Consider the following 23,109-nt stretch of genomic DNA (forward strand, 5'->3'; position numbering starts at 1 on the left):
AAATTTAAAAAAAATTATTAGAATCAGCATAATGGTGAAATTTTGAAGAGTTGCTAAAGATTTTGAATTTCATGAATGAATACGTTGATATCACCTGTATGTGTAATAGTCATGTTCCTACCAAACTTCGACTGGATGGGTCATGACTCATAACAAACCTTTCCAAGCTGATGGGATGGGCCGTGAAGCCCATCTAATATAGGAGGCGGGCGGTCCACGAGGCTTTTAGCTTATTCGATCGAGCAGTGTCTCCCGAGTAAACCGAGATTGCGGTCTGGCGTGGGAAGTAGCCTCCAATAGCCTCTTTTCTGGGTTTTCGCCTCCAATTCCCTCGCACGAAAGAGCAACTGCGCTCTCTCCCAAACTAGCTCCGTTTCCCCTCACTCACACTCACGCCATCAAAGGCTCGGGCGGGACTTTGAGCTTGCTCAGAAAGACTGGATATCGCTCTACCAATTAGTTCAATCACAGGTACGTCATTCGTCTCCTTCACTGACTGGAGTCCTTCTCATCAGTCAAACTCCCGCGCTTACACAAGCGATTTCCAGCGTCAATGAACACATCTCATACGGCTTTTCGTTTTAATGGCGTTCCCGAAATTTGATTATACGAATCTTTTGCTGCTGCATATGCTAAAAAGTTTCAATCTGTTGGTGGGTTCTTGGATTTGTTTGGTACTGTCGAGTTTCAGATATAATGGGCATTAGAAATGAACTCTATCTATCTATTTTGTCCAAGAGTTTTCCGCAAAGTATCGTACTTTTTTTGTATTTCTCGTGAATTATGCGACCACACCTTCGATGGTCATAAGGATCATGATGGGTTTAGATTAATTGAGGAGCCCTTGAAAGGAATGTGGAGATGTTCAGATTTTGATCCCGTTTCAGATGAAAAGCCCACTGCCAATGAGTATGAAACACGTGCCCTTCATTTATCAACGAGGCAGGGTTTTTTTTATAATGTAAAGATTGATGCTAGGAGGGTTCTTGAAGTTCTCGAGCAAGATGGTCCCGGATTTGATACGAAATTGGCTCTAAACGAGTTGTCTATAAGGCTTTCAGGGCTTCTCGTGAGGGAAGTTCTGTTGGGAATTTTGAGGAATGTAAATTATGCTAATAAGCTGCGGTCTGCGAAATTAGGGTATAAGTTTTTTGTGTGGTCTGGTCAACAGGAGCATTACAGGCATACTGCGAATTCTTACCATTTAATAATGAAGATATTTGCAGATTGTGAGGAGTTTAAGGCAGTGTGGAGGATGGTTGATGAGATGATTGAAAATGGGTTCCCAACTACAGCTCGAACATTTAACATATTGATATGTACTTTTGGTGGGGCAGGATTGGCAAGGAAAGTTGTGGAGAGGTTCATCAGATCAAAGACATTTAATTATAGGCCATTTAAACATTCATACAATGCAATTCTAGTTTCTCTTCTCACTGTAAATCAGTACAAGTTGATTGACTGGGTGTATCAACAGATGTTACGTGAGGGTCATTCTCCGGATGTTCTAACTTATAATGTTATCATGTGTGCAAAGTATAGGTTGGGAAAGTTGGATCAGTTCCATCGACTGCTTGATGAAATGGGTAGAAGTGGATTTTCTCCAGACTTTCATACATATAATATCCTTCTTCATGTTCTAGGAAAAGGAGATAAACCGCTTGCAGCTCTTAATCTTTTGAATCACATGAAAGAATTGGGTTTTGACCCAAGTGTTCTTCACTTCACCACATTGATAGATGGACTTAGTCGGGCTGGAAATTTGGATGCCTGCAACTATTTTTTCAGTGAAATGATAAAAAATGGGTGTATGCCTGATGTGGTTTGTTACACTGTGATGATCACGGGATATATCGTGGCTGGGGAGCTTGAGAAAGCTCAGGAAATGTTTGATGAGATGATAATCCAGGGACATCTTCCAAATGTTTTCACGTACAATTCCATGATTCGTGGGCTTTGTATGGAAGGGAAATTCGAGGATGCATGCTCGATGCTCAAGCAAATGGAATCTAGAGGTTGTAATCCAAACTTCCTCGTGTACAGCACCTTAGTGAGTAATTTGAGAAATGCTGGAAAGCTTTCTGAAGCTCATGAAGTAATAAAACATATGGTGGAGAAGGGGCAGTATGTCCATCTTCTCTCAAAGTTCAAGAAATATAGGAGATGCTAAAGCAATAAAATATTTAATTGGAGATCATTCTTTTGTAACCTCATACAGACATAACTTATTTATCCAGCGATAATTTTGAAGACACAACAAGATTCTATCTCCTGCATGCAGATATGTCACCAATTCCACCAAAAACACCACAATAATTTCAAGCCAATGCTGATTTTCCTGTGGCAACAACCAAGTCATGATTGGCTGATTCCTGAAATCCTGAAGTAAGCACATGTCTGCAGAGAATTTTGAAATTTATTGCTGAAAATCTGGGATGTAGTTACATTCTGGTTGTTGCTTTGCATAAGCATTTTTTCTAACATTTTGTCTGCATATCCTCAAGAATGCCTAAGTCTAGCTTAATCACTACTTATGTTCTAGATGATTGCTGAACAGATACTATCTCCAGGCAATTTCCTGGCCGAGTTCTAATGGAACATGATGCTGTACTGCTATTATTTGAGTAGTTTCTCTAGTCCCAAAGATGACAAATGGCTACACAATGTTGGGTAGCCCTCCCCTTCCCCACAATCATCTGTGAGCTTGATATCTCGGGTTCACATATGGAGTCTTGAACAGCCATATTTTATGATGAACCCCAAGCTTTAGCAGAGTGATTCTTTTTGTTTGTTTGTTTGTTTAATGTTGTGACTTGTGGAGGTGGGGGTCGTTATCATCATTGTGATTTTTATCATTAGTTTGTTGGGTTTTTTGAATTAGGTTATGATCGGGATTGGGAATCTGGATAGAAACCTGAGTGGCAAAAGGTTGCGTCTCAAAGGAGGTGTCTTTACTTATTACACATCCTCTACTTTCGGTCATTCCCAGCTAAGCTATCTACACGTTTGCTTTTCTAATCTCCTGCTCATGGCTTCGTCGTCTTTGTCTGTGGCGTAGCTTTGAGCCTTTGATGGCTTACGATTACAAAGTTACAAACAAATACGGCTTAGCTCATAATTTGTTGAACGCTGATTTGCACTCTGAGTGGTACCAACTTGTAGTTATGAAGTCCCTGTCATCCGGTTTTAGCATGTAGTGGCACAACATAAAAGTTGTATAGCCTTTTGTTGCCGACTTTATTTTGACTTTTTCAACCTGTGCATACAAAAGCTATAATGCCTGGGGGCATCTTGATAACGATGACGCATGTTGATGGTCCAGCCCATCGCCTAACTGTTCATTAATTGCAGTAAGGGGACTTTGTTGAGTGCAGATAAGAAATATTTACGCATTAAAGCTGATATGAACCATCTACACACTCCTGACTTGAAGGATTTAATTTTAAACTTCTCATGAAAAATTTAATCATATCATATTAGCAGCATGAAATGTATGTTTTCCATTCTAACTTGCAAGTAAAACTCTGCTCAGAGCACTTGCATCTGCTTGATGGAAGCTTGCCCTTTTACTCTCCCTGTCTTTTGGTGATGACTGCTTTACTAATCAGAGGCTGCATGCCATATTAGTGACAAACAAGCCTGCCTAAACCTTTCACGAAGTTAGTGGGATCCTGCTCTTGTCTCAGTAGTTTATTCAGCAATCAGCATCAATTCCCCATCAAGCCACGCTGCCCCATTTGGTGGTAGCCATTGAATATGCTCTCAAATTGGATTGGACTTGTGTCAAAGAATAATTTAGCTATTTTTGTATTCATTCAATTCCTTTCTGACGATGGATCTCTTGGCGCATTTAGACTTGTTTGAGCTTCGTGGATAGAAAATGGGTCTAGAAAATCAAGCCAAAACTACTCCTGCACTTCATCTTTTTTTCTTTGTTTCGAAGAAGACAAACCTAATGTTTTGACAGCCCCAAAATCCGTCTGCATTAGGTGCAGTTTGAAGATGTCTAAAAACATAGAATTAGAAAAACTAAGAGAGAAAATAAAACCCATAAAAGTAGTGTTGAACTATGAGCAAAAATTTCCATCTTCGTCATCTATTCGTTCCATCATTTATGCAGCTTTAAACTCTACTAGTCTAGTAAATATATTATCTCTTAAGAAAACATTTATAAGCAGAGTTATTAAAAGAAAACCTCTTATTAATGGAAAAATAGCAATAACAAGAGCACTTAGTAGTATTGATTGAATTTTAGCCTTTTTTTCACTTATTTCTTCTCCTCTTTAGTTTCTTCCTTCTTCTCTTCTTTCTTCTCTTCTTTCTTTTCTTCCTTCTTCTCTTCCTTCTTCTCTTCTTTCTTCTCCTCTTTAGCCGGCCCAACTGATACTAGGTCCACTTTCCCTACTTTCTTCAACTTCTTCACCACTGCCACTGTATCCATTTGCCCTATGACAGTTAACTTCTGATCCTTCACATCTGCCGCAATCGAATCAACCCCTGTTGGTACGAAAATTACCGAAGAAATGAATTGTTTGATTCAAGAAAATGCAAAAGCAATCAAATAATTCTGCGTGTATTCTTAAAGAGGTACAAAGTTAGTTCTGGGTTCAAGCATTCTTTTCCAGATTGTGAAAGAAAAAAAAAAAAAAAAAACACATCTTCTTCCTTTCCCTCCCTCCCTTTTAGTGAAGAAGACATACAAAAACCCATTTGTCTTAGTGACCCAAAAACTCGCTGTTTTTCTTATCTTTTGAAAGGAATGAATTTCTTTGAGAATTCCAAGCAAAACATGTGAGATAAATACCAAATATATCGGCTGCAGCTTCTATTGCTTTCTTCTTTGTTTTGTCATCAGTCATGGTCATGACCTTCAACACCACCTTCTGCTACAAATACCAAAGAGAGAACACATAACAAGCACGAAAACTGGAAGCTCAAACCAGTATTTGAGAAACAGAAAGTGAAAGACATTACAGTACCTGGGCCATTTGGGAAGGGAGGAAACACAGAGGAGATTGAAGCCTAGCCAGCCGATCTTTTCAAAGGGAGAGGTACGAGGCTGTGAGTTTTAAAGGTAGGTTTTTGTGAGGTCCACATCCTTCTAGACTTCTAATATAATTGGGTAGCACATCTGACAAATGTTTGCCACTGTGGTCTATTTAATTCCAGCTGATTGGTTAATTACACTTCCTTTTCTTATTACCGTAGCATTCAAGATTATTTCAGGCAAAAAAAAAAGAAAAAAACAATTTCTATTAAATCTTATAAAAATCATAGAGTTAAGAATTTAAGATAAATAATAAAATTTATCGCTTTTAATAAGTTTAAATTTTTAAAATAAGTAACGATTTTACATAATATTAAAATAAAAGTTCTAAATTCGAATCTTGATTATACACTTTAGTTTTATTTAATTAAATAGTTAGACCTATTCATTGAAGTGTAGTGTTAAGAATATAATATAAATAAGAAATTCACATTAATCCTATTTATCAATCATTTTATTTTGGAATCATATCTTCGTGACATTAGCAAAACCTTGTAAAGGTTAACTTAATACCAATTCACCCGGGAGAGGATCTGCCTGCATCCTTATCTTTCTTTTTCCTCATGTATTCTGGTCGTAAGTGGACCAAGTGGGGTTAGTTTGGCCGATTAATATGAGTTGGATTTTTTTTACTTTATCTTCTAATGGCCAAGAACAAAATTAGCATTGGATTGACAGTTTAGTCTTATTCCATTCATATAAATCCAGATGTTAATTGGATGAAAAATTCTATTATCGAGTTGGACCGCCAAGAGCATATTTAATAAAATATTTTTATAGCATAATTTGATTTAAAAAATAAATTGTAAAATTTAAATCTTTTAAATTAAATTTTATTGTGATGTGAACGGTATGTTATATACCCAACTTGATAGAATAATTCACATCTAAATTTAGGCATTGTTTGAATATACAGTTCAGATGAGATGATATATTTTGAATGGTAATAAAATTTTTAAGTTAATATGAAATGAAATAATTTATAAAAAAAAATATGTGTTTAGATAGTGAGATGAGATGTGATAGTTTTTAATTTTTAGGATTTAAAAAATATGTGGGTCCTACTGTTTTATAGAAAGTTGAATTGTGCATTGTTCATATATTGTTTACGTATTGTTCATGTCGGTTTTGCACTGTTCATTTATTGTTCGTGTCAGTTTTATACTATTTATTGTTAGTTTTTACTATTTATTTAAGTAGATATTTTTAAAATTTAAAAATAAAATATAATATATTTTGATAGAAAAAATTTATATACAATACAGATGAGACGAAGAGAGTTGTGTATCCTGTAACCGAACCGGGTATTAGACTCACATACATAACGTCTTGGAATAAAACAGAAATAACACATTAAAAACGGGGACCTATTTTCAAGATTCTCTTCCTTTTAAAAAAGCAGCTAGGGACGGCTTTCTCTCTCTCAATAAAGCTAGAATAAAGCGGGATGCCGGTGGGAGCTATAGCTCCTCTTTTTTTGCTTTTTTTTTTTTTTTTTTTTCTTAATGATTAAGAAAAGATTATTTAATATTATTGTGAATTTTTTTATTTTTTTAATATTTAAAAATATTAAAATATGATGTTAAAAAGAAAAACAAAAATAAAAAATATTTAAGACTAGTAGAAACTTCTAGCGGTAGCTATAGAAGTACCTAGCTAGATAAAGCAATGCAAGATTTTGAATAGGACGTGTCATAGTCAGACATCTACAGAAATCCATATGATCTGCCACATGTGAATTTAATGTGTAATTTGGATAGTGATAGACTTATTATCTTATTATTACTCATCTACTATTTGTTTATATCAATTTTTTTTTTATTTTTTTTCATTTTCTTTTAAGCATTTTTTTAACATCTTTAATCATTAAGAAAAAATTAAAAAAAAATATATAACTTTATTAATATCCATTTTCTTAATCATTAAGTAAAATAAAAATTTATAAAAAAAATCAAATAAAAAAAGAGTAGTAAATAAGTAATAATGTAATAGTAATGCTATCATTTTTCATGGAATTTTACCAAAAAATAAAGGCTAACAAGTTCAGATCAAACACGTAGAAAAAATAAAAAATTGTTAACTAACTCGATCCGCTATATTTATTATATATAATCTGAATTATTATTTAATAAAGCATATATTGGTGAAAGTAATAATAATAATAATAATAATTAGTGGAATTTCTTTATATATAAATAAATATAAGAAAAAAAAATTGAGAAGACTAGTGCAATAACTATAAGGTGACGGTAATGTTGGTGATTGAGAATATTTTATTATTATTTATTATTTAATCTTTATTTTTTACCTATTTTTTATTATTTTGTGTTAATATTCTTTACTTTTTAATATTTTTTAATACTTTTTCTTCACTATTCACGAAATATCTAGATCACTTCATTATCCAATCAACTCACCAAGTTGTTGGCTCGAGCGAGGAACCAAATTAGTAGATAATGCTTGGCAGTCTTTGTTGAAGATTGAAGCAAAGAGTAAAACAATTAGTACACGCACGCCCCAGAGGGTCTAATCGCAGCCAGACAAACTTGAAGACATGAATCTCTCCAAAGCAAAGTTGCTCCATTCCATTGGCTATAATCGCAGCCAGACAAACTCCCGGAAAACTGAATCTTTACACACATTCTCCTACATGATCCTTTAAAGGACAAATATAAATTCTCAATGCCTTAAAAGTGAACAAATTGATCATATGAGAATGATGAGGGGCCGGCTTCTTTATGGCCATCATCGTCAAAGCATGAGGGTTTATATAATTTGCAGAGAAAAACATAGTGTTTGGAGGATCCTATGGTTTTAAATGTTGTCCATGATGATTATATATAGAATGTAATTGTTGGAAAGGGCCTGAACATGGAAAGGGAAAAATGAGAATATTAAAGATATTAAAGAGCTCGGCTTTTTACAATATCGAGGCTCATTTCGCTGGGATCTGTTGCTTGCAATTCGACTTGAATGCCATCCAGTTCCCTCTTGAATCTGTCCTTGGAGCTGGCATACACCATCTTACTTCTCACTCTTGATGTATCAGGTGACCTGAAAAATGATGAAACGAGAGAGAGAGAGAGAGAGAGAGAGATGAGTTATGATCCACTGCAATGTCTCAGATCGAGTGTGCGTTTGTCTTTTGTATCCCATGACTAGCAGCTAGCTAGCCTTGATCAGACATGAAACCAAACATAATTTGGCATCCAATCTCTAGCCTCATTGTGTAATTCGCATTTTGAAAAAAATTTCATTACTTTGGGAATCAAATTCTCCATGATTTATGCTCAAAAGCAGCAGTAAGTGTTACACTTTGAAAAGATCATCCCCCGATTCCCCTCATACCCCAAGTTTGCCTCGAGTTTTGGACTGAACTTGCAGATGGTCCTAAATGGGAGAAATCAACACATGAAGTAGGGTCTACATAAGTAGAATTATTCTATTTTCTCTAATGCCAACTCGTTGAAACTGCTAACACAGTAGGATTTAATGGTGGTTATATGCTGCTAATATTCTTTATTTCCAAGCATGCATGCAGAGACGAATTTATTATAAGAGAACATAAATTACCATGCAATGAAAAAAATCTTGCTTTTCTGGCAGTTCTCCTCGGTGATGAAATCAAAATCAAAGACGGCATAGCGGCACTCATCGGCAGGCAGAGACTCGGTGAAATCCTCATAGGTTTCATCTGGGTTTCCGAGCTTCTCCACAACAACCGTCTGATTCTCAATCTTGAAAATGATGAAACGGTAGTTCCTCTTCGATTTTAGCTCCAAGAACTTCAGTTTGCATTCATCACTCACAGCCATTCCAGATGCCGAATTCGCCTATCCCAAACATTTTGTTTTTGAAAAGAAAATAAACGGAAATGCATGAATGACAATAAAGTTGACTGGGATCTGTTTGTTTCTAAGGAAAACAATACCAAGGAATGCACACCGGCATATTATCTTTACCAGATTGAATCACAAATATGTGGACAAAGGATGTAAACTTCTTCATTTGGTTGTGTTACCAGAGTTGTAGTATATGCCGTATTACGTAATGGGAGGAGTGACAAGGACGTTCCCTACAGCTATTTTCTGGATCTGCGTCGCCTAATTCCTAGGACTCTCTTCACTGATGGCATGCGGAATATATATATAGAAGTAAAAAAAAAAAAAAAAATCATAAAAGGGAAAAGATTGCTGCTAAAGAAATGAAGAGGAAATATGATGATCCAGAAGTTTAAGAAGTCTGGCTGTCAATGCAAACAAATTCTACCATTCATTTCTAACTAATGTTAAAATGCTAATTAATCAAATTGTTGTACAACACCTGCTATCCCTGAATGGTTTACATGTCTTTCTGATTTCATATCACTCATTATGAGAGAGAGAGAGAGAGAGAGAGAGAGAGAGAGAGAGAGAGAGAGAGAGAGTTAACGTACCATGTTTTCCAGCAATATAACAGACAGAACGGTTTGCAAAAAACGAAGAAGAAGAAGAAAACAGAGAAATGAGAGCAAAGAAAAGGGAGAGATCCTTATTTCTGGGGAGATAATAAGAGTTGAGAAGAAAGCGGGGGAGGAAGAGAAATTTGGGGGAGGAAACAAAGGTTGAAAATTTTCTATGCTTCTATGGCTGATTATGTCCACAACTATCAGTGCAAATCGCCACGTTATGATTATATGGCCAACCATTGTTGGTTCAATATTTTCGATGAATTAAAAACCCCCAAAGACTCTTTGGAGTTTCTTTTTTCCAAGGTCCTTATCCAAACCATTATATGTGTGTGTAACATATTAGGTTTGTTTAGAAACCATGATTATCCAAAGAGGAAAAAAGACACAGAAAGAAAGAATAGCAAAACGATCATTTCTTGCAAAGTAAATATGATTGTATGCATTTTAAATTGTAATGCTAATTATATATTTATAAATATATATATATATATATATTCCAACATATTATAAAACAACTATTGGCTTAGTTCTTGCCTAGTACAAATATACATTGAACAGAACTTCAATGCATTAAGGAATGAGACGCTTATGTTCAGCGGATGGAAAAGGAAAAAGAAGCACAACTTTGTATCTTACAAACTAAAGATAACAATTTCTGATTCACATTTTTGTTGGTTTTCAATTTAGTTCTTTATCTGCAATTGGAACCCAAAATTTGCAGCTTAATTACCAAATATTATATGGCATCCAAAAAGGGATGGCATTAAAATTAGGTGAGAAATGCCAAAATTCCATTAAGAAATATTTAGGGGGGAAAAAGAACTCTAGACTCTCCAATATACTGAATGTTGCAAGCTTCTAGCAAAAGTTGCATCATGGGACAAAATTTATCAACCCACAAAGTTCACGATTTTGGGCTCCTGTTTCTTCTTTGGTTTTACATGACTTTCTTTTGAACCAGAGGCAGAACCAACTTTTGACTCAGAGGACTTGTCTTTGTTACCACTATTCGTGTCATCAGTCAAGAAATCATCATCAAGGTCGTCTCCACTAACAAATTTGGTCACCCGTCCTCTTGGCCTTTCATCCTTAACAACCGCTGAAAATAAAATACCAGCAAAATAAAGACATCAGAACACCTGGACGACTCTTTCAACCAAACAGAAATGCAGAAATATACACTTACTGTTATATAATGAGGAGATACATAAAATGAAACAAACATAGAAGGGGAAAGGGGAAATGTTTTGCATATCCGCCGAGAATTATCCACAATATATAAAATTTATTCCCAAATTTGGGCCTGCTTGACTGAACTGCATGATATATTCCCACCATATTTACCACTTGAGCCAAGCTCAGAGGCAAACAACGCTTAAAAGTAATGAAATCTGTTGAAGATGATAGAAGAATAGACAGGAAGATGGGAAATCTCGCCTCCAAACCCCCCCTTCAGCCCTCCCCCAAAAATATTAAAAAGAGAACCAACCCCAAGTTAGGATGCAAGAAAAAAAATAAAGAAGAAATGTCAAGAAACCATGAGAAGCAAATAAACCGAAGCCCATGAAAGGTATAACTGCACTTCTCACAACCAAACCCTAAGCATGGGACATAGCTGATAGTTGTAATCTCACAACCAAACTGCTCTCTTGCGTCCATTGTACAGTTTTAGTACAGCAGCTGTCCGGGCAAAGTAGCCTCTTTTTTTTTTCCTTATTTTTTTTGTAAGTAGGCAAAGTAGCCTCTTTTTTTAATTTTTTAATTTTTTTGTAAGTAGGCAAAGTAGCCTCTTAAAGTTGGCATGTTGTCTGTTTTAAAGAGGCAAAGTAGCCTCTTAAAAACAGAAAACATACCAAATTGTATTCTGTGGAAGAGATTACCCCAATCCTCTTCTCTAAGCCCTAAAAAATATCTCACCTCCAACAAATGAGGGATTGAAAACCTTCAACACATCTTGTCGTAGGTTCTTGACGAACAATGCTGAATACAACTAAAAAAACCTACCAACACCCACTCCCAAGTTTGTGCAGATATAACAAATCTCAGGCTCCAGTGAAGTCCTCCACCAGAGTATCCCACATCTTGCCATAGTTTCTTGATGAACAATGCTGAATACAACTAAAAATACTACCAACACCCACTCCCAAGTTTGTGCAGATCTAACAAATCCCAGGCTCCAGTGAAGTCCTCTCCAGAACATCGTATGTAATTGAACACTCAGTTTATTTTCAGCAATGAGAAAGAAAACAAGAATAGCATCGCTAAAGGGCCTCATGCAGTACCATAGATTAAGCCAAAAGCAAGTTCTACTTATCATTCACCACTCTACAGTCATGAAATCGCCAAAAGTATCACAAAAACTTATTATTCTATCAAAGGACTCAACAACTGAGTCTTATTCATCATTAATTAATTTATACAAGGTTACGATTAATGCAAAGTAAATGTTTCTAGTACTGTAACTTTCCCATCCAAACTTCAATTTGACTCATTTTCTTTGCATGGTCATTCTGGATGCCAATGTTTTGGTATGTAAAATTCTAAATTTTGAAATATGTGAGGTGTACAATAATCCACAACATATTAAGAGCATGCTTGAGTCATGGTAATGAATGGTTTACCACCATACTTATTTTTAGAATGTCAAATGACAATAATATAACATTCTACCTTTGCAATACTGAGAACTCTGAATTAAAAGAAATATTCTAGAATTTTTAATCTTAAACTTACATGTGTTACCAGGTCCACGAGTAGCTATAGAACCTTTGTTTGGACAATCTTTTGCCAAGTGTGTTACCCCTCCGCATATTTTACAAGAACCCCCCTGAAGAAAAAGAGGACAAAACATGGAGAAGCGTCAGATTGAACTTGCAAGGGAAGTGCCAGGATGATTCAGAACACAAATGATATATCTGCCTTATAAATAGCCCCCCTCCCCCAAACAAAAAATGACATTCTGGGTTCTGAAAGTCTAAACATCAAGATGGTTTATACGTAAACCTTTGGATAGATTCCGTGAGTATTTTGAGGACAATTCTTGCTTAAATGTCCGCGTTCATTGCATATGAAGCAATTGGCAAATTTAGTTCCTCCTGAAATGCCAAACAAAGCAATTATGGTTCATAACAAAACAAGGACAGAACATAAGAATCAGACGACTAGGTCAATCAGATTGACTCAAATGCACATGTGATTTTCTGTAATGCCCCAATCAAAGACCCAAACCACAAGGCCTATACTCCAAAAAGACTAATCAATAATACAATTGGAGCCCCATTGGAACCTTATAAAGAGCAAGAACTTCTCCTTCCCAAGTAATGTGAGATCACATACACCATCTACCCTTATCCTTATCATATGGGGGGTATCACATTTTCATCAACGGAGGAAAGAGCCATCCATGCAACAAGTTTGGGTAAGTAATAGTTAGTGCATTTTATTTGTACATAGCACACTAAGGTACAAGTAACCTCTCCAAATCATGCATGCAATCCAATAGCATTATAGAAATTTTATGTGGTTCATAGAGCAAATGTCATAGAGATGTAGTTCTTTCTTCACATAAAATGATATCTGTTATCAAGGAATAAAGCATCAATATCATTACAGAAAAAAATATTCTCACAAAAACGATGACTGGCCCAGATTAGAAACTAGATGTACGTTTTAATATCTGTAGAAATTCCATAACACTACATTTCCAAACACAGTCAAGTCAAATATCAAGTGATTATTAGTGTAGTAGGAGAAGGAAAAGTGGCAAAGAAATTAATCAAGTCGCACATGCTACAGCCAAATCTCGTGCAAGTGGTGTCAATCGGTTGCATTTTGATTGGCTGGATATTCTGGGAGAGATGAGGAGTTTGTTGCTGGTTGATGGAGTGGAGTTGCTGTTTTTGAGATTTCAATGATTTTCCCTTGTATATAGTGTAGAGAGTGTTCTATTTTTACTTTCACCAATTATGATGTACTATGGTTTGCTCAGTATCTAATATGAGTAGATATATCCAATAAGCCCATTTATGGTCAAAAGCAGAATAATAATCATACTAACAATAACACTAATAATAAAAGACAATGCAACGTGGAATATCTCTCTGACAGGCTAACATGATATCTAAATTGAGTCAGCAAAGACGTACTCCAAATCATAAGACAAATTGACGTTCCATAAAGCAAACATAAGGTTGTTTACCTTCTCGAAGAGGTTGGGTACAGTTCGCAAGTGAATGTCCACTTTCCCCACAATTATAGCAAAGCTTCTTATCCACCGTCGCACCATTCTTGTTAGGGCAATTCTTGAGACTATGCCCTCGTCTCCGACAAAGCAAACATATCTGCAATCATCACACGACACAGAAAACCAACACTGTAAGTTCATTTAATGCTGTAACAGCCAATTTGCCTTCTCCAATTAAACTTCAATTCCATAAATCCTTTCAAACAACAAAGCCAAACCCACATTTTATAATTTCCTTTTTCTTTTTCTTTTTTCCTCTAGGAAAACCCTCATTTTATTCGATCACACACTGGAATCCCGATGATTCAATGGTACCAAAAACCCTCATGAAATTCAATCACAGTAACCTCCCCCCTTTTTTACCTTATTAGAGATAAAAAGAATAAAAAACCCACGATAATTTCAACTATGTACATACATCGCTCAAGGTTCTAGAGTACTTGGAAAGGAAAATCTACAAGATAATCGATATCAAACTAAATTTCTTCAATTAATGAAATGTACAGATATATGAACCCCAAAAAGAAATAGAATTAATGCAGAAAATCAGACCTTGTTCTTTTCCCACTCAGCTTTCTCAGGGCAGAACTTGGCGATATGGTCCTTCGCTTTGCAAATGAAACAGCTCTCACCAGGCTTCATCCCAGGGACTCTAAGTGGGTGTTTCTTAAAGCCCTTTCTAACAGGTTTGTTAGAGTCTGCCTTTTTGCGCTTGAACATGCTTTTCTTTTTCTTCTTCTTCTTGTCTGGGTCTTTGGGTGGCGTTGGCTCCGGCTTAGGGAACAAATCCGGGTGAGCTTCTCTGTACTTCTTACGAGCTAGCCTCTGTCTTTGGCTCACCATTTTTGGACGGACAGCGTGTAGGCTCTAGCACGAGTAGAAGAGGGATTCTGAGGAAGGAGCCGAGGAGGGAGGCTTTTGCCGCTTTTCTTTGGGACGAAACGAGAGGGTTTAAGCCAGGAGGAGCGGCGATCGGCTATTCTCGAGATCACTACAAGCACGGTATAAATTTATTGTTTTTACATTTTTTTTAATTATTATTTTTACATTTATTATATACTATGCGGGCATATATATGAAGAATTATTAAATTGTCTTTTTATGTCTTGAGAATTGTTCTAATAAGCATTCATTTATCTTATAAATTAAAAGCTTATGATTAGATGAAAGAATCTTGCGATCCATACTTTATGATTATTTAAATATTATTTGACATATATATAGATATCGACAACAAAATACAAATGATATTTATTTTTAATTAAAATTTTATTTTAGAATATTTTTAATTTCTAAATGATATTTTTTTAATATCATTTATGTGTTTTTTAGTTTTTAAAATATGATACACACGTGACTTGTATTTAACGGTGTTGACTTGAAACTTTTAACAAATTAATGAAATGAAAAAAATCTATTCATCGTATTTTTATTATTTCATGATGTAGCATTAGATAATAGGTTCATAAGTAAAATAAAATAAAAAAAATCTTCAATTATCTAATATCATATCATAAAATATGATAATTAAAATGATGAATATCATTATTCTTATGAAATCGAATGATTAACTTGATCAAAGACGAGAGTATAATGAAAAAAAGATTTAACACTCTAGTCGAGAGTATTTCATCTTTATTTTCCATTTATTTCGTTAAATTTAGTTGGCATTGTTCGTTTATTTAAATTTTTTTATTCATTTCTCTTTCCACTTTTTAATCCTCTTAGTACTTTGCTAGATGAAATGAGATTTAATATTTTGCTAGATGCATGACTAGGAATGAAATGATTTGTTATTGTATGTATCTAATATTTCTTCTCATACTATAATCACATTTTTTTTTTAATCTTTTGATTTTATATTTTTTAATTTTTTTTCTTATAATTTTTTTTATTGTGTGTATAGGAAGAAATCATATTATATTGTATATGAGTAGATATTGTAAATATAAAAATATATTGGGATCTTGCAAATTTATTTGTACTTAGAAAGAATATTTGAAATAAATAAAATACTTAGAAGTAATATTCAAATAATATAGAACAAAAAGTACAGATGAGTTGATGTATGATATATTGTAAAAGTCATTATTTAAAATTAAAAAAAAATTGAATTTTGATAATTTATTATAAACAAAATATACACAAACCATTGGGAGTGATCTAAGAGTCGATTTTAACCAAAAGTGTAAATTGTAATTTACCCTCCCCACAAGTAACAATTTTATTCGTTTATGGGTTATATTCCATGCACAAATAATTTGGGGGCAAGAACTTGTATATGTCTTGTATACCAAATCAAAAAAATCAATCAACACCATGATTTTAGGCATTAGTCATTGCTTCATGAATATCAATTATTTCCATACATTTATATAGTAATTTTACGTATAACTGTGAAGTGGCTAAATATAACGTAATTATTTTTAAAAAGAGTGGGATTCACATTTAAAAATTAATTTTTTTCATGTGAATTTCATGTTTTATTCATTTTTTTTAAAATAATTATACGGCGATTATACAATTCACGGTTGTAAATATCTTTTCCAAAATAAATGCTTATGTTTCGTTGTATTGCATAGGATGCCATGGTTGCTTGGCAAGCCAGCGTACCAAGATCTAAGCACACCTTTTTTTGGGTCACCACCAGAACCATAGATGCCTCAAAATGATTGAATATCTCTGTGTCAAGGAATCAAAGTGCAAAAGATACAACCATTAAATGCACAACAAAGCGTTATGAGATGGGTAGTTTCAACAAGGTAAATTGGTTTGGAAATTATATTATAATCCCTAGGCTAGTTGCTGGCCTTGGACCCATGGGAAAGACTGCACATCTTAGCTTTGTGAGGAAGGAATCAGACTTCAGAGTGATCTATACGTCTGGTTTCACTTGATTTTCAGAACAAACATTGCTTCTGTTCTTGTTCATCTCAATTGTTTATCGGTTTTTGTATATTTTTGGGGCCACACAAAGCTTCGGCTGTACATTTGGCATGGAAGTAATGAGAGATATAGATTTGTAACTATCTTTACCATTAAAAATGAGTCTCATCATTGAAAATAAATGTTTTTGTGTTAAAAGGATATCAAATTTGTTCAATTTTATAGAAGAAATGTGCACCCACTCTAAGAGCATTCACATTAGTTTAGGCATATGCATATGTAAAATCACATCTTTTAGAGATCCAATTTATCATATAAGCAAAATTTCCACATTGACTTATGCAAATTTAAGACAAAATAATAATAAAATATTATCATTTTATTTTATTTTTTTGCTTTTTTTTTAATAGGGTTTGATATTCAAATATGTAAAATATTTAAGTAAAATATTTTTTGGGGAGCGAATGAGTAAAATATATAGTAAAATATTTAAAGGTAAAATATGTAGAAAGAGAGTGGGAGGAGAGAAAAAGAATGAATAAAATATGTTTTGGAGAGTGAATAGTAGATCTTTAAACATGTAAAGGTACTGTTCATAGTTATGCAAATATTTGAAGATGCATAATCTAATATAGATGAATTTAAGCTCATATTATGTAAATATGACTTTGTATATATATATACATAGACCAATATGAATGCTCTAAGAACGTAAATATGAATTATGCAATTCAGAGCAAAATCACTCTTTTTGAAACCCAAAGGGCCAACTGAATGCCGCCGTTTATACCCCGTCATTGACGGCCTATAAAACAACACAAAACTCTCGGCATTCCCAAACCCACACACCACACACACAGAGACGGACTCTCACAGTGAGAAAGCTTGAAGATGCGGGAGATCCTTCACGTACAAGGCGGGCAATGCGGGAACCAAATCGGGGCGAAGTTCTGGGAGGTGGTGTGCGCGGAGCATGGGATCGACCCTACCGGGAGGTACCAGGGCGACAACGACCTCCAGCTCGAGCGCGTTAATGTCTACTACAACGAGGCCAGTTGCGGCCGATTCGTTCCCCGCGCTGTCCTCATGGACCTCGAGCCCGGCACTATGGACAGCGTCAGGTCTGGCCCTTACGGCCAGATTTTCCGCCCCGATAACTTCGTTTTCGGCCAGTCCGGGGCCGGCAACAACTGGGCCAAGGGCCATTACACCGAGGGTGCCGAGCTCATCGACTCCGTTCTCGATGTCGTCAGGAAGGAGGCCGAGAACTGTGACTGCTTGCAAGGTACTCCACGCCAATATTCTTCTCTATTTTCTACCGTCTTCTTTGTTTCTGTAAGTTAGGCCGAGGTTTTAACTTTGTTTTCTCTCTGTCTCTGTCCCTCTCATCTTTGTTGTATTACTAACTCTCTTCGTTTTAGGAAGCCTCTATTTAATTGGGACATCTTTTATGTATTATTCCTGTATTCTAATTGTGGAAATTGCTTTCATGAGCATTTTGCGTTTTATGATTTTATTTTGGTTTATATCGCGCTTTCGATATCATGTTAAACATTCATCATGCAATGAGGATTACTTACTCTTGTTTTCCAACATCTAAATCCGACATTGCTTGCTTGCTAAGTATTTGTGCTTCGGAAAAACCCTCTATTTTTTTCTCAAAAAAATCCTTGTTTTGGTACCGACCTACTTCAATGGATTGATATTTTGGGGGCCTCACTTATTATTATACAAACAGCTGCACAATTTGATGTACTGAAATGAAGTTCGAAGAATCAGTTATTGTTTCTTCGCATTATCCAAAAATGGGTTGTGTTATTGATAACTATTTTCTTTTTTCGTTGGTTGATTGCGATTAGGAGTGAGGGACTTGGCCTCCAGCTGGTTGTATAAAACTTCCAAAGCTTTTGGAGACTAATAGAATCTGAGTCCTGTGCCGAGTAGCTTTGTTGATCAAATTCTTCATGACTTTGTTTGATTTTAACTTCTACTTTTGTAGGGATTTCGGTATGAAGGTAGCATGTTTTATAATTTCGTAGGCCTTGGATATCATATCCCGTGATGGTAACGAATTTATTTATTTATTTTCCTTACTCTCAGGGTTTCAGGTTTGCCACTCCTTGGGAGGAGGAACTGGGTCAGGCATGGGAACTCTTCTCATTTCCAAGATCAGAGAAGAGTACCCAGATCGAATGATGCTCACTTTCTCTGTTTTCCCATCTCCTAAGGTGTCTGATACAGTTGTTGAGCCCTACAATGCAACGCTCTCTGTTCATCAGCTCGTGGAGAATGCAGATGAGTGTATGGTCTTAGACAACGAAGCTCTTTATGACATTTGCTTCCGAACATTGAAGCTCACCACTCCAAGCTGTGAGTTTTTTTTTTTTTTTTTTTTGGGCCATTATTATTTTTTATTTAGTTAAGGGGTGAAAAGCAGTAAGTTGTCTTACCTAATTCAGTGAACCCTTGGAATATGGCCTTAAAAGGTATCCTCTATTCTCATCTTAGATCGATGATGCTGGCTTACTCAATGAAAAACGATAGCTGATGTTGGTTGGCTCAGCCTTGTTTCTGAAACAACACAAAGGGACTAGTTTGGGTTAGTTCCACATGCAGACTCGAGCCTCTTGCTTTCTTGGAAGATTAGTACTGAGTGACTAAAACCAGAATCGCATGCGTGGCTGGGATAGACTGGGATAGTTAATTACTTATCAGAAAAAGAGATTTGGATAGATAATATTATTGGGAATATTTGAAAGGAAATCAATTAGCGAAGTTAAGTGTTTGTATGTTTGGTCCCTGGACTTGTTCTATTAGTTCGGGTATAGTGCAAGAGTTGGGGATCTTTTATTTTATTTGAATCGTGTGTATATTCTTCATTTTAGACTAAATCAATATTTGATACCTCTACCCGGCTGACTAATAATTTTTGTATATTCCAGTTGGAGATCTGAATCACTTGATTTCTGCCACCATGAGTGGGGTTACTTGCTGCCTTCGCTTCCCTGGTCAACTCAATTCAGATCTCCGCAAGCTTGCGGTTAATCTAATCCCATTTCCTCGGTTGCACTTCTTCATGGTTGGATTTGCTCCACTTACATCCCGTGGGTCACAGCAGTATCGCGCTCTTACTGTGCCTGAGCTCACTCAACAGATGTGGGATGCAAAGAACATGATGTGTGCTGCTGATCCTCGACATGGCCGATATCTAACTGCATCTGCCATGTTCCGTGGCAAGATGAGCACTAAGGAAGTGGATGAGCAGATGATTAATGTGCAGAACAAGAACTCATCCTACTTTGTTGAGTGGATCCCCAACAATGTTAAGTCCACTGTTTGTGATATCCCTCCAACTGGTTTGAAAATGGCTTCAACATTTATTGGCAATTCCACATCAATCCAGGAAATGTTCAGGAGAGTCAGTGAACAGTTTACAGCCATGTTCCGCAGAAAGGCTTTCCTGCATTGGTACACTGGAGAAGGGATGGATGAAATGGAGTTTACAGAGGCAGAAAGCAACATGAATGATCTAGTTTCTGAGTACCAGCAGTACCAAGATGCTACAGCAGATGAGGATGGGTATGATTATGAAGATGAGGAGGAAATTCAGGAGGAGGCTTAAGTACTAATATAATATATGTTTCTCCGCTTGTTACACTCATGTTGTCGTGTCAATGTGTCTGTTCTGTTCCTGAATACCTTATTTGGGGTTTGGATTTTTGCAATATGGTTGGTTTTTAGGCATGCTGTCTCTCGTTTGTTTTTGGTGTTATAGTCTATGGAGCTCTGTTTTTTAGACGTGTTACTATGAGTTTTGTTTTTGATCAAGTAGGAGCTTAGCAGGTAGGGTGAATCGGTTTGTGGTCTAGCCCCATAGTTTTCTTCTGTTTTTCTTACACGTTTATGAAGTTTACCCGGACACAGTTTTGTAATCATTCATCTCATTACAGAACTCACTTTTCAGCTCAAATTCCCCAATTTGCGTTAGCTGAACCAAGAAGGCAAGTATCCAGAAAATCAAGAGGGGACGTCATAAAGTTGGTGAAAAGTATAAAGACAGTAACTTCATCCAAACTCCTTTGCTTTCTTTCTAACAACGGTTCTGACTATTGATATCAATTCCACTAACTAAAAATTGACTGAAAAACATTAGGCAGAAACTCCTAATTGCTGACTTCATTGTTGACATGTGACATGACTCGGGCGTAATTTCAGTAAAAGCATTTGGTATTATTGCTTAAGATCAGGGACCTATCCAAAGGGGCCATAATTGAGAACCACAGCAGTCCAACTCAACCACGGTTTTCTTCCTCTTGACTCTTGAGCACACCCTAGACTAACGCATAATATGTAGGAATAGGAATTGTTCCACACAATATATATTTATATATATATATATATTGTATGTTACACTCATTAATTAGTTCACACTTGATGCTCATTAGATGTAGGACAACAAAAGAACAAAAAGAGTGCAATCAGATGTTTGGGATTTTTTCTTTCTTCCATCATATGAATTTCAAGTTGGACACAACAGCCCTATAAATAAACTTTCCTTTCATTTCCAAACCATATAAAAAAGCACACAAACAATATGACTACGATACCGCACAAGTACCTTCTATAAAGCCTCTACAGATCATGACTATGAGCTAGGTAGTACGTACACACATAACTTAGTGAATGCACGTGTCCCGGTCTAGATGCTCACATGTTACTCCTCTTGCCTGCAATTAATTACCATGGTTGGATGAAAACCGAATCATAACTCCTAACAAGAAGCTAGCAGCCTTAAATGGTTCATGAATTTAATGCAGTAATGCGTGAAGATTTCGAAGGTAGGATTTATACGATGATCACAGTGGATTAGAAACATATACAATAGGTGAATTTTCACGAGTACTAATCTAGCTCATATATCATGAAAATGTAATTTTACGTACCAATAAATTGTAAGGTAGCTATAATAAATCCAACATCCTAGCATTAAGAAATTAATTATAAGAACATGCGTGGATATAAAGGAGGACAAGTGGTAGGTTTCTTGATCCTGGTTTTAGTGTTGGAAATTGGAAAACTTAGACCAAACGTACCGAGAGTGATCTGCACAAAGAAGCAAAGGGCAAGAGCCAGGATCGCCAGGCCGGTCTTCAAGCTAATATATTTTGAAGCCATGACGCAGTTCCAACGTAAAAGAAGATATATATTGGCGGCACTGGATGCCTAAATTAATTAGAATTTCGTAAAAGTAGTGGTAAAGACTGATCTGTGTTTCTTCTGCGTACGAGTCAGTATTCTGCAAAGCTTAATGGGTTGCTAGGAGCATTTATAGTTGCTTCAATGATCACTGTAGAATGGAAAAACAGACACAGAGAAGAATCTCAAGTTTAAGAAATTAAATCAAGGTCGCAGTACTGAATCTTACTTTGGAGGTTAGCGAAGAAGATGTATGCCGGATCCGCTTGGTGGATGCATGCATGGAGGTCCGTGCTTGAATGGTTCCTCTACGATCCCCGACCCATGCAGAAGATTTCAAATACTAGTCAATGACTGAATGCTGCTATAATGGCGGATGCATGGCTATAGCTAGCTGTATCGTCATGCATGCCCTCACTTAACTTGCATGTGAAAACAGGTCGTTTTCATGATCTGCAGGACGTCGGTAGTGATCGATGAAGGTTCCCAAATTTAATATTTAGTATAAATGCTAAATTTTGTTCTCTGTTGCACCACAAAAATGCACATGATGATGATTAGAACGAAAAAGAAATAAAGAATATTTGTGCTAGCGTTGCGGCCTTGGCCGTGTCGGTACGTGGAATTTGTTACGTAACGCTACCTGCATGCAATTTAAATTGGCAAAAATATGCGTTCATTAATGCTGGGAGCAATTATTACTTTTTTCACACGAGCGGTCAACCTTACCGTAAGTTACTTTTCAGTTTTTTTTTTTTTAATTATAAATTTAATTTAATTTAATTTTATTTTTAAATATTTTTAAAAAATAAAAAATATATCAATACATTTAAAATAACTTCTTTAATTATTAAATAAAAAAATTTACAAAGCGGTTAAATGGAGCAGGCAACGTGTTTGTGTTTTTATGTTTTATTTGAAAGTTTAAGAAAGTTGTAATGGTTATATAATGAATAGATGAATAAGTTAAAAATTTAAAATTGAAAAATCTTTGTATTTAAATGGTATTTGAATGTTGATATGAAATGAGATTATTTTAAAAATTTGTCAATGATACAATTGAAGTCATTGTAAAGAGCAATATTAATTTCTACTTTTCAAATTATATATAATTGGAGTCAAGTATAATGAATAAGCTATAGTAGTCCATCCATTATAGGTGACATGACTCAAATCTGACATTTATAATTGTCATAAGCTCTGTCGCTTTGATACAATTTATAAGGCCCCAAGAGATACTCAAACCACATTTGGGCACGTGCATATATTTTAAAATGACTAGTTAAT

The 23,109-nt window shown here is 35.5% G+C and overlaps 4 protein-coding genes across 7 annotated transcripts; 2 read left to right on the top strand and 2 right to left on the bottom strand.

Moving 5' to 3' along the window:
- Positions 1-247: 247 nt before the first annotated feature.
- Positions 248-2,627, top strand: LOC122307687 (pentatricopeptide repeat-containing protein At1g55630-like). Its single transcript, XM_043120721.1, has 2 exons — positions 248-2,385; positions 2,558-2,627. The coding sequence occupies exon 1, from the start codon at positions 710-712 to the stop codon at positions 2,168-2,170; it is 1,461 nt and encodes a 486-aa protein (XP_042976655.1). The 5' UTR covers positions 248-709; the 3' UTR covers positions 2,171-2,385; positions 2,558-2,627.
- A 1,430-nt stretch (positions 2,628-4,057) lies between these two features.
- Positions 4,058-5,130, bottom strand: LOC122307688 (heavy metal-associated isoprenylated plant protein 39). Of its 2 annotated transcripts, none has more exons than XM_043120723.1 (3): positions 4,980-5,130; positions 4,805-4,883; positions 4,058-4,497 (listed from the first exon to the last, which is right to left on the bottom strand). In XM_043120723.1, exons 1-3 carry the CDS (start codon positions 4,986-4,988, stop codon positions 4,268-4,270), a joined length of 318 nt encoding a protein of 105 aa, XP_042976657.1. In that variant the 5' UTR covers positions 4,989-5,130; the 3' UTR covers positions 4,058-4,267. The 2 variants fall into 2 exon arrangements, with proteins under 2 accessions (XP_042976657.1, XP_042976656.1); XM_043120722.1 differs by having other exon boundaries at positions 4,805-4,886; positions 4,980-5,055.
- Positions 5,131-7,608: 2,478 nt separating this feature from the next.
- Positions 7,609-14,733, bottom strand: LOC122308525 (actin-depolymerizing factor 7). Of its 3 annotated transcripts, XM_043121892.1 has the most exons (7): positions 14,293-14,733; positions 13,696-13,837; positions 12,501-12,592; positions 12,231-12,324; positions 10,472-10,596; positions 8,621-8,880; positions 7,609-8,101 (listed from the first exon to the last, which is right to left on the bottom strand). In XM_043121892.1, the coding sequence occupies exons 1-7, from the start codon at positions 14,581-14,583 to the stop codon at positions 7,951-7,953; spliced, it is 1,155 nt and encodes a 384-aa protein (XP_042977826.1). In that variant the 5' UTR covers positions 14,584-14,733; the 3' UTR covers positions 7,609-7,950. The 3 variants fall into 3 exon arrangements, with proteins under 3 accessions (XP_042977826.1, XP_042977825.1, XP_042977824.1); XM_043121891.1 differs by lacking the exons at positions 10,472-10,596; positions 12,231-12,324; positions 12,501-12,592; positions 13,696-13,837; positions 14,293-14,733 and adding exons at positions 9,010-9,172; positions 9,483-9,613; XM_043121890.1 differs by lacking the exons at positions 10,472-10,596; positions 12,231-12,324; positions 12,501-12,592; positions 13,696-13,837; positions 14,293-14,733 and adding an exon at positions 9,483-9,893.
- Positions 14,734-17,346: 2,613 nt separating this feature from the next.
- LOC122308002 (tubulin beta-1 chain-like) lies at positions 17,347-20,596 on the top strand. Its single transcript, XM_043121151.1, has 3 exons — positions 17,347-17,911; positions 18,727-18,996; positions 19,569-20,596. The coding sequence occupies exons 1-3, from the start codon at positions 17,518-17,520 to the stop codon at positions 20,246-20,248; spliced, it is 1,344 nt and encodes a 447-aa protein (XP_042977085.1). The 5' UTR covers positions 17,347-17,517; the 3' UTR covers positions 20,249-20,596.
- Positions 20,597-23,109: the final 2,513 nt, after the last annotated feature.

The sequence above is a fragment of the Carya illinoinensis genome, chromosome 4, assembly GCF_018687715.1.
Source record: "Carya illinoinensis cultivar Pawnee chromosome 4, C.illinoinensisPawnee_v1, whole genome shotgun sequence".
In the NCBI taxonomy this organism is placed as follows: Eukaryota; Viridiplantae; Streptophyta; class Magnoliopsida; order Fagales; family Juglandaceae; genus Carya; species Carya illinoinensis.

Bases quoted from the DNA above. Each gene is read 5' to 3' on its own strand.
- LOC122307687 (XM_043120721.1), top strand. From the start codon at position 710: ATGAACTCTATCTATCTATTTTGTCCAAGAGTTTTCCGCAAAGTATCG.
- LOC122307688 (XM_043120722.1), bottom strand. The intron at 4,498-4,804 runs GTATTTATCTCA...TCGTACCAACAG, and splicing joins AGCTGCAGCCGATATATTTG to GGGTTGATTCGATTGCGGCA.
- LOC122308525 (XM_043121892.1), bottom strand. From the start codon at position 14,583: ATGGTGAGCCAAAGACAGAGGCTAGCTCGTAAGAAGTACAGAGAAGCT. The intron at 13,838-14,292 runs GTCTGATTTTCT...TGATGATTGCAG, and splicing joins CTGAGTGGGAAAAGAACAAG to ATATGTTTGCTTTGTCGGAG. The intron at 8,881-10,471 runs GTTGGTTCTGCC...TGTTTGGGATAG, and splicing joins ACAAGTCCTCTGAGTCAAAA to GCGAATTCGGCATCTGGAAT.
- LOC122308002 (XM_043121151.1), top strand. From the start codon at position 17,518: ATGCGGGAGATCCTTCACGTACAAGGCGGGCAATGCGGGAACCAAATC. The intron at 17,912-18,726 runs GTACTCCACGCC...CCTTACTCTCAG, and splicing joins GAACTGTGACTGCTTGCAAG to GGTTTCAGGTTTGCCACTCC. The intron at 18,997-19,568 runs GTGAGTTTTTTT...TGTATATTCCAG, and splicing joins GAAGCTCACCACTCCAAGCT to TTGGAGATCTGAATCACTTG.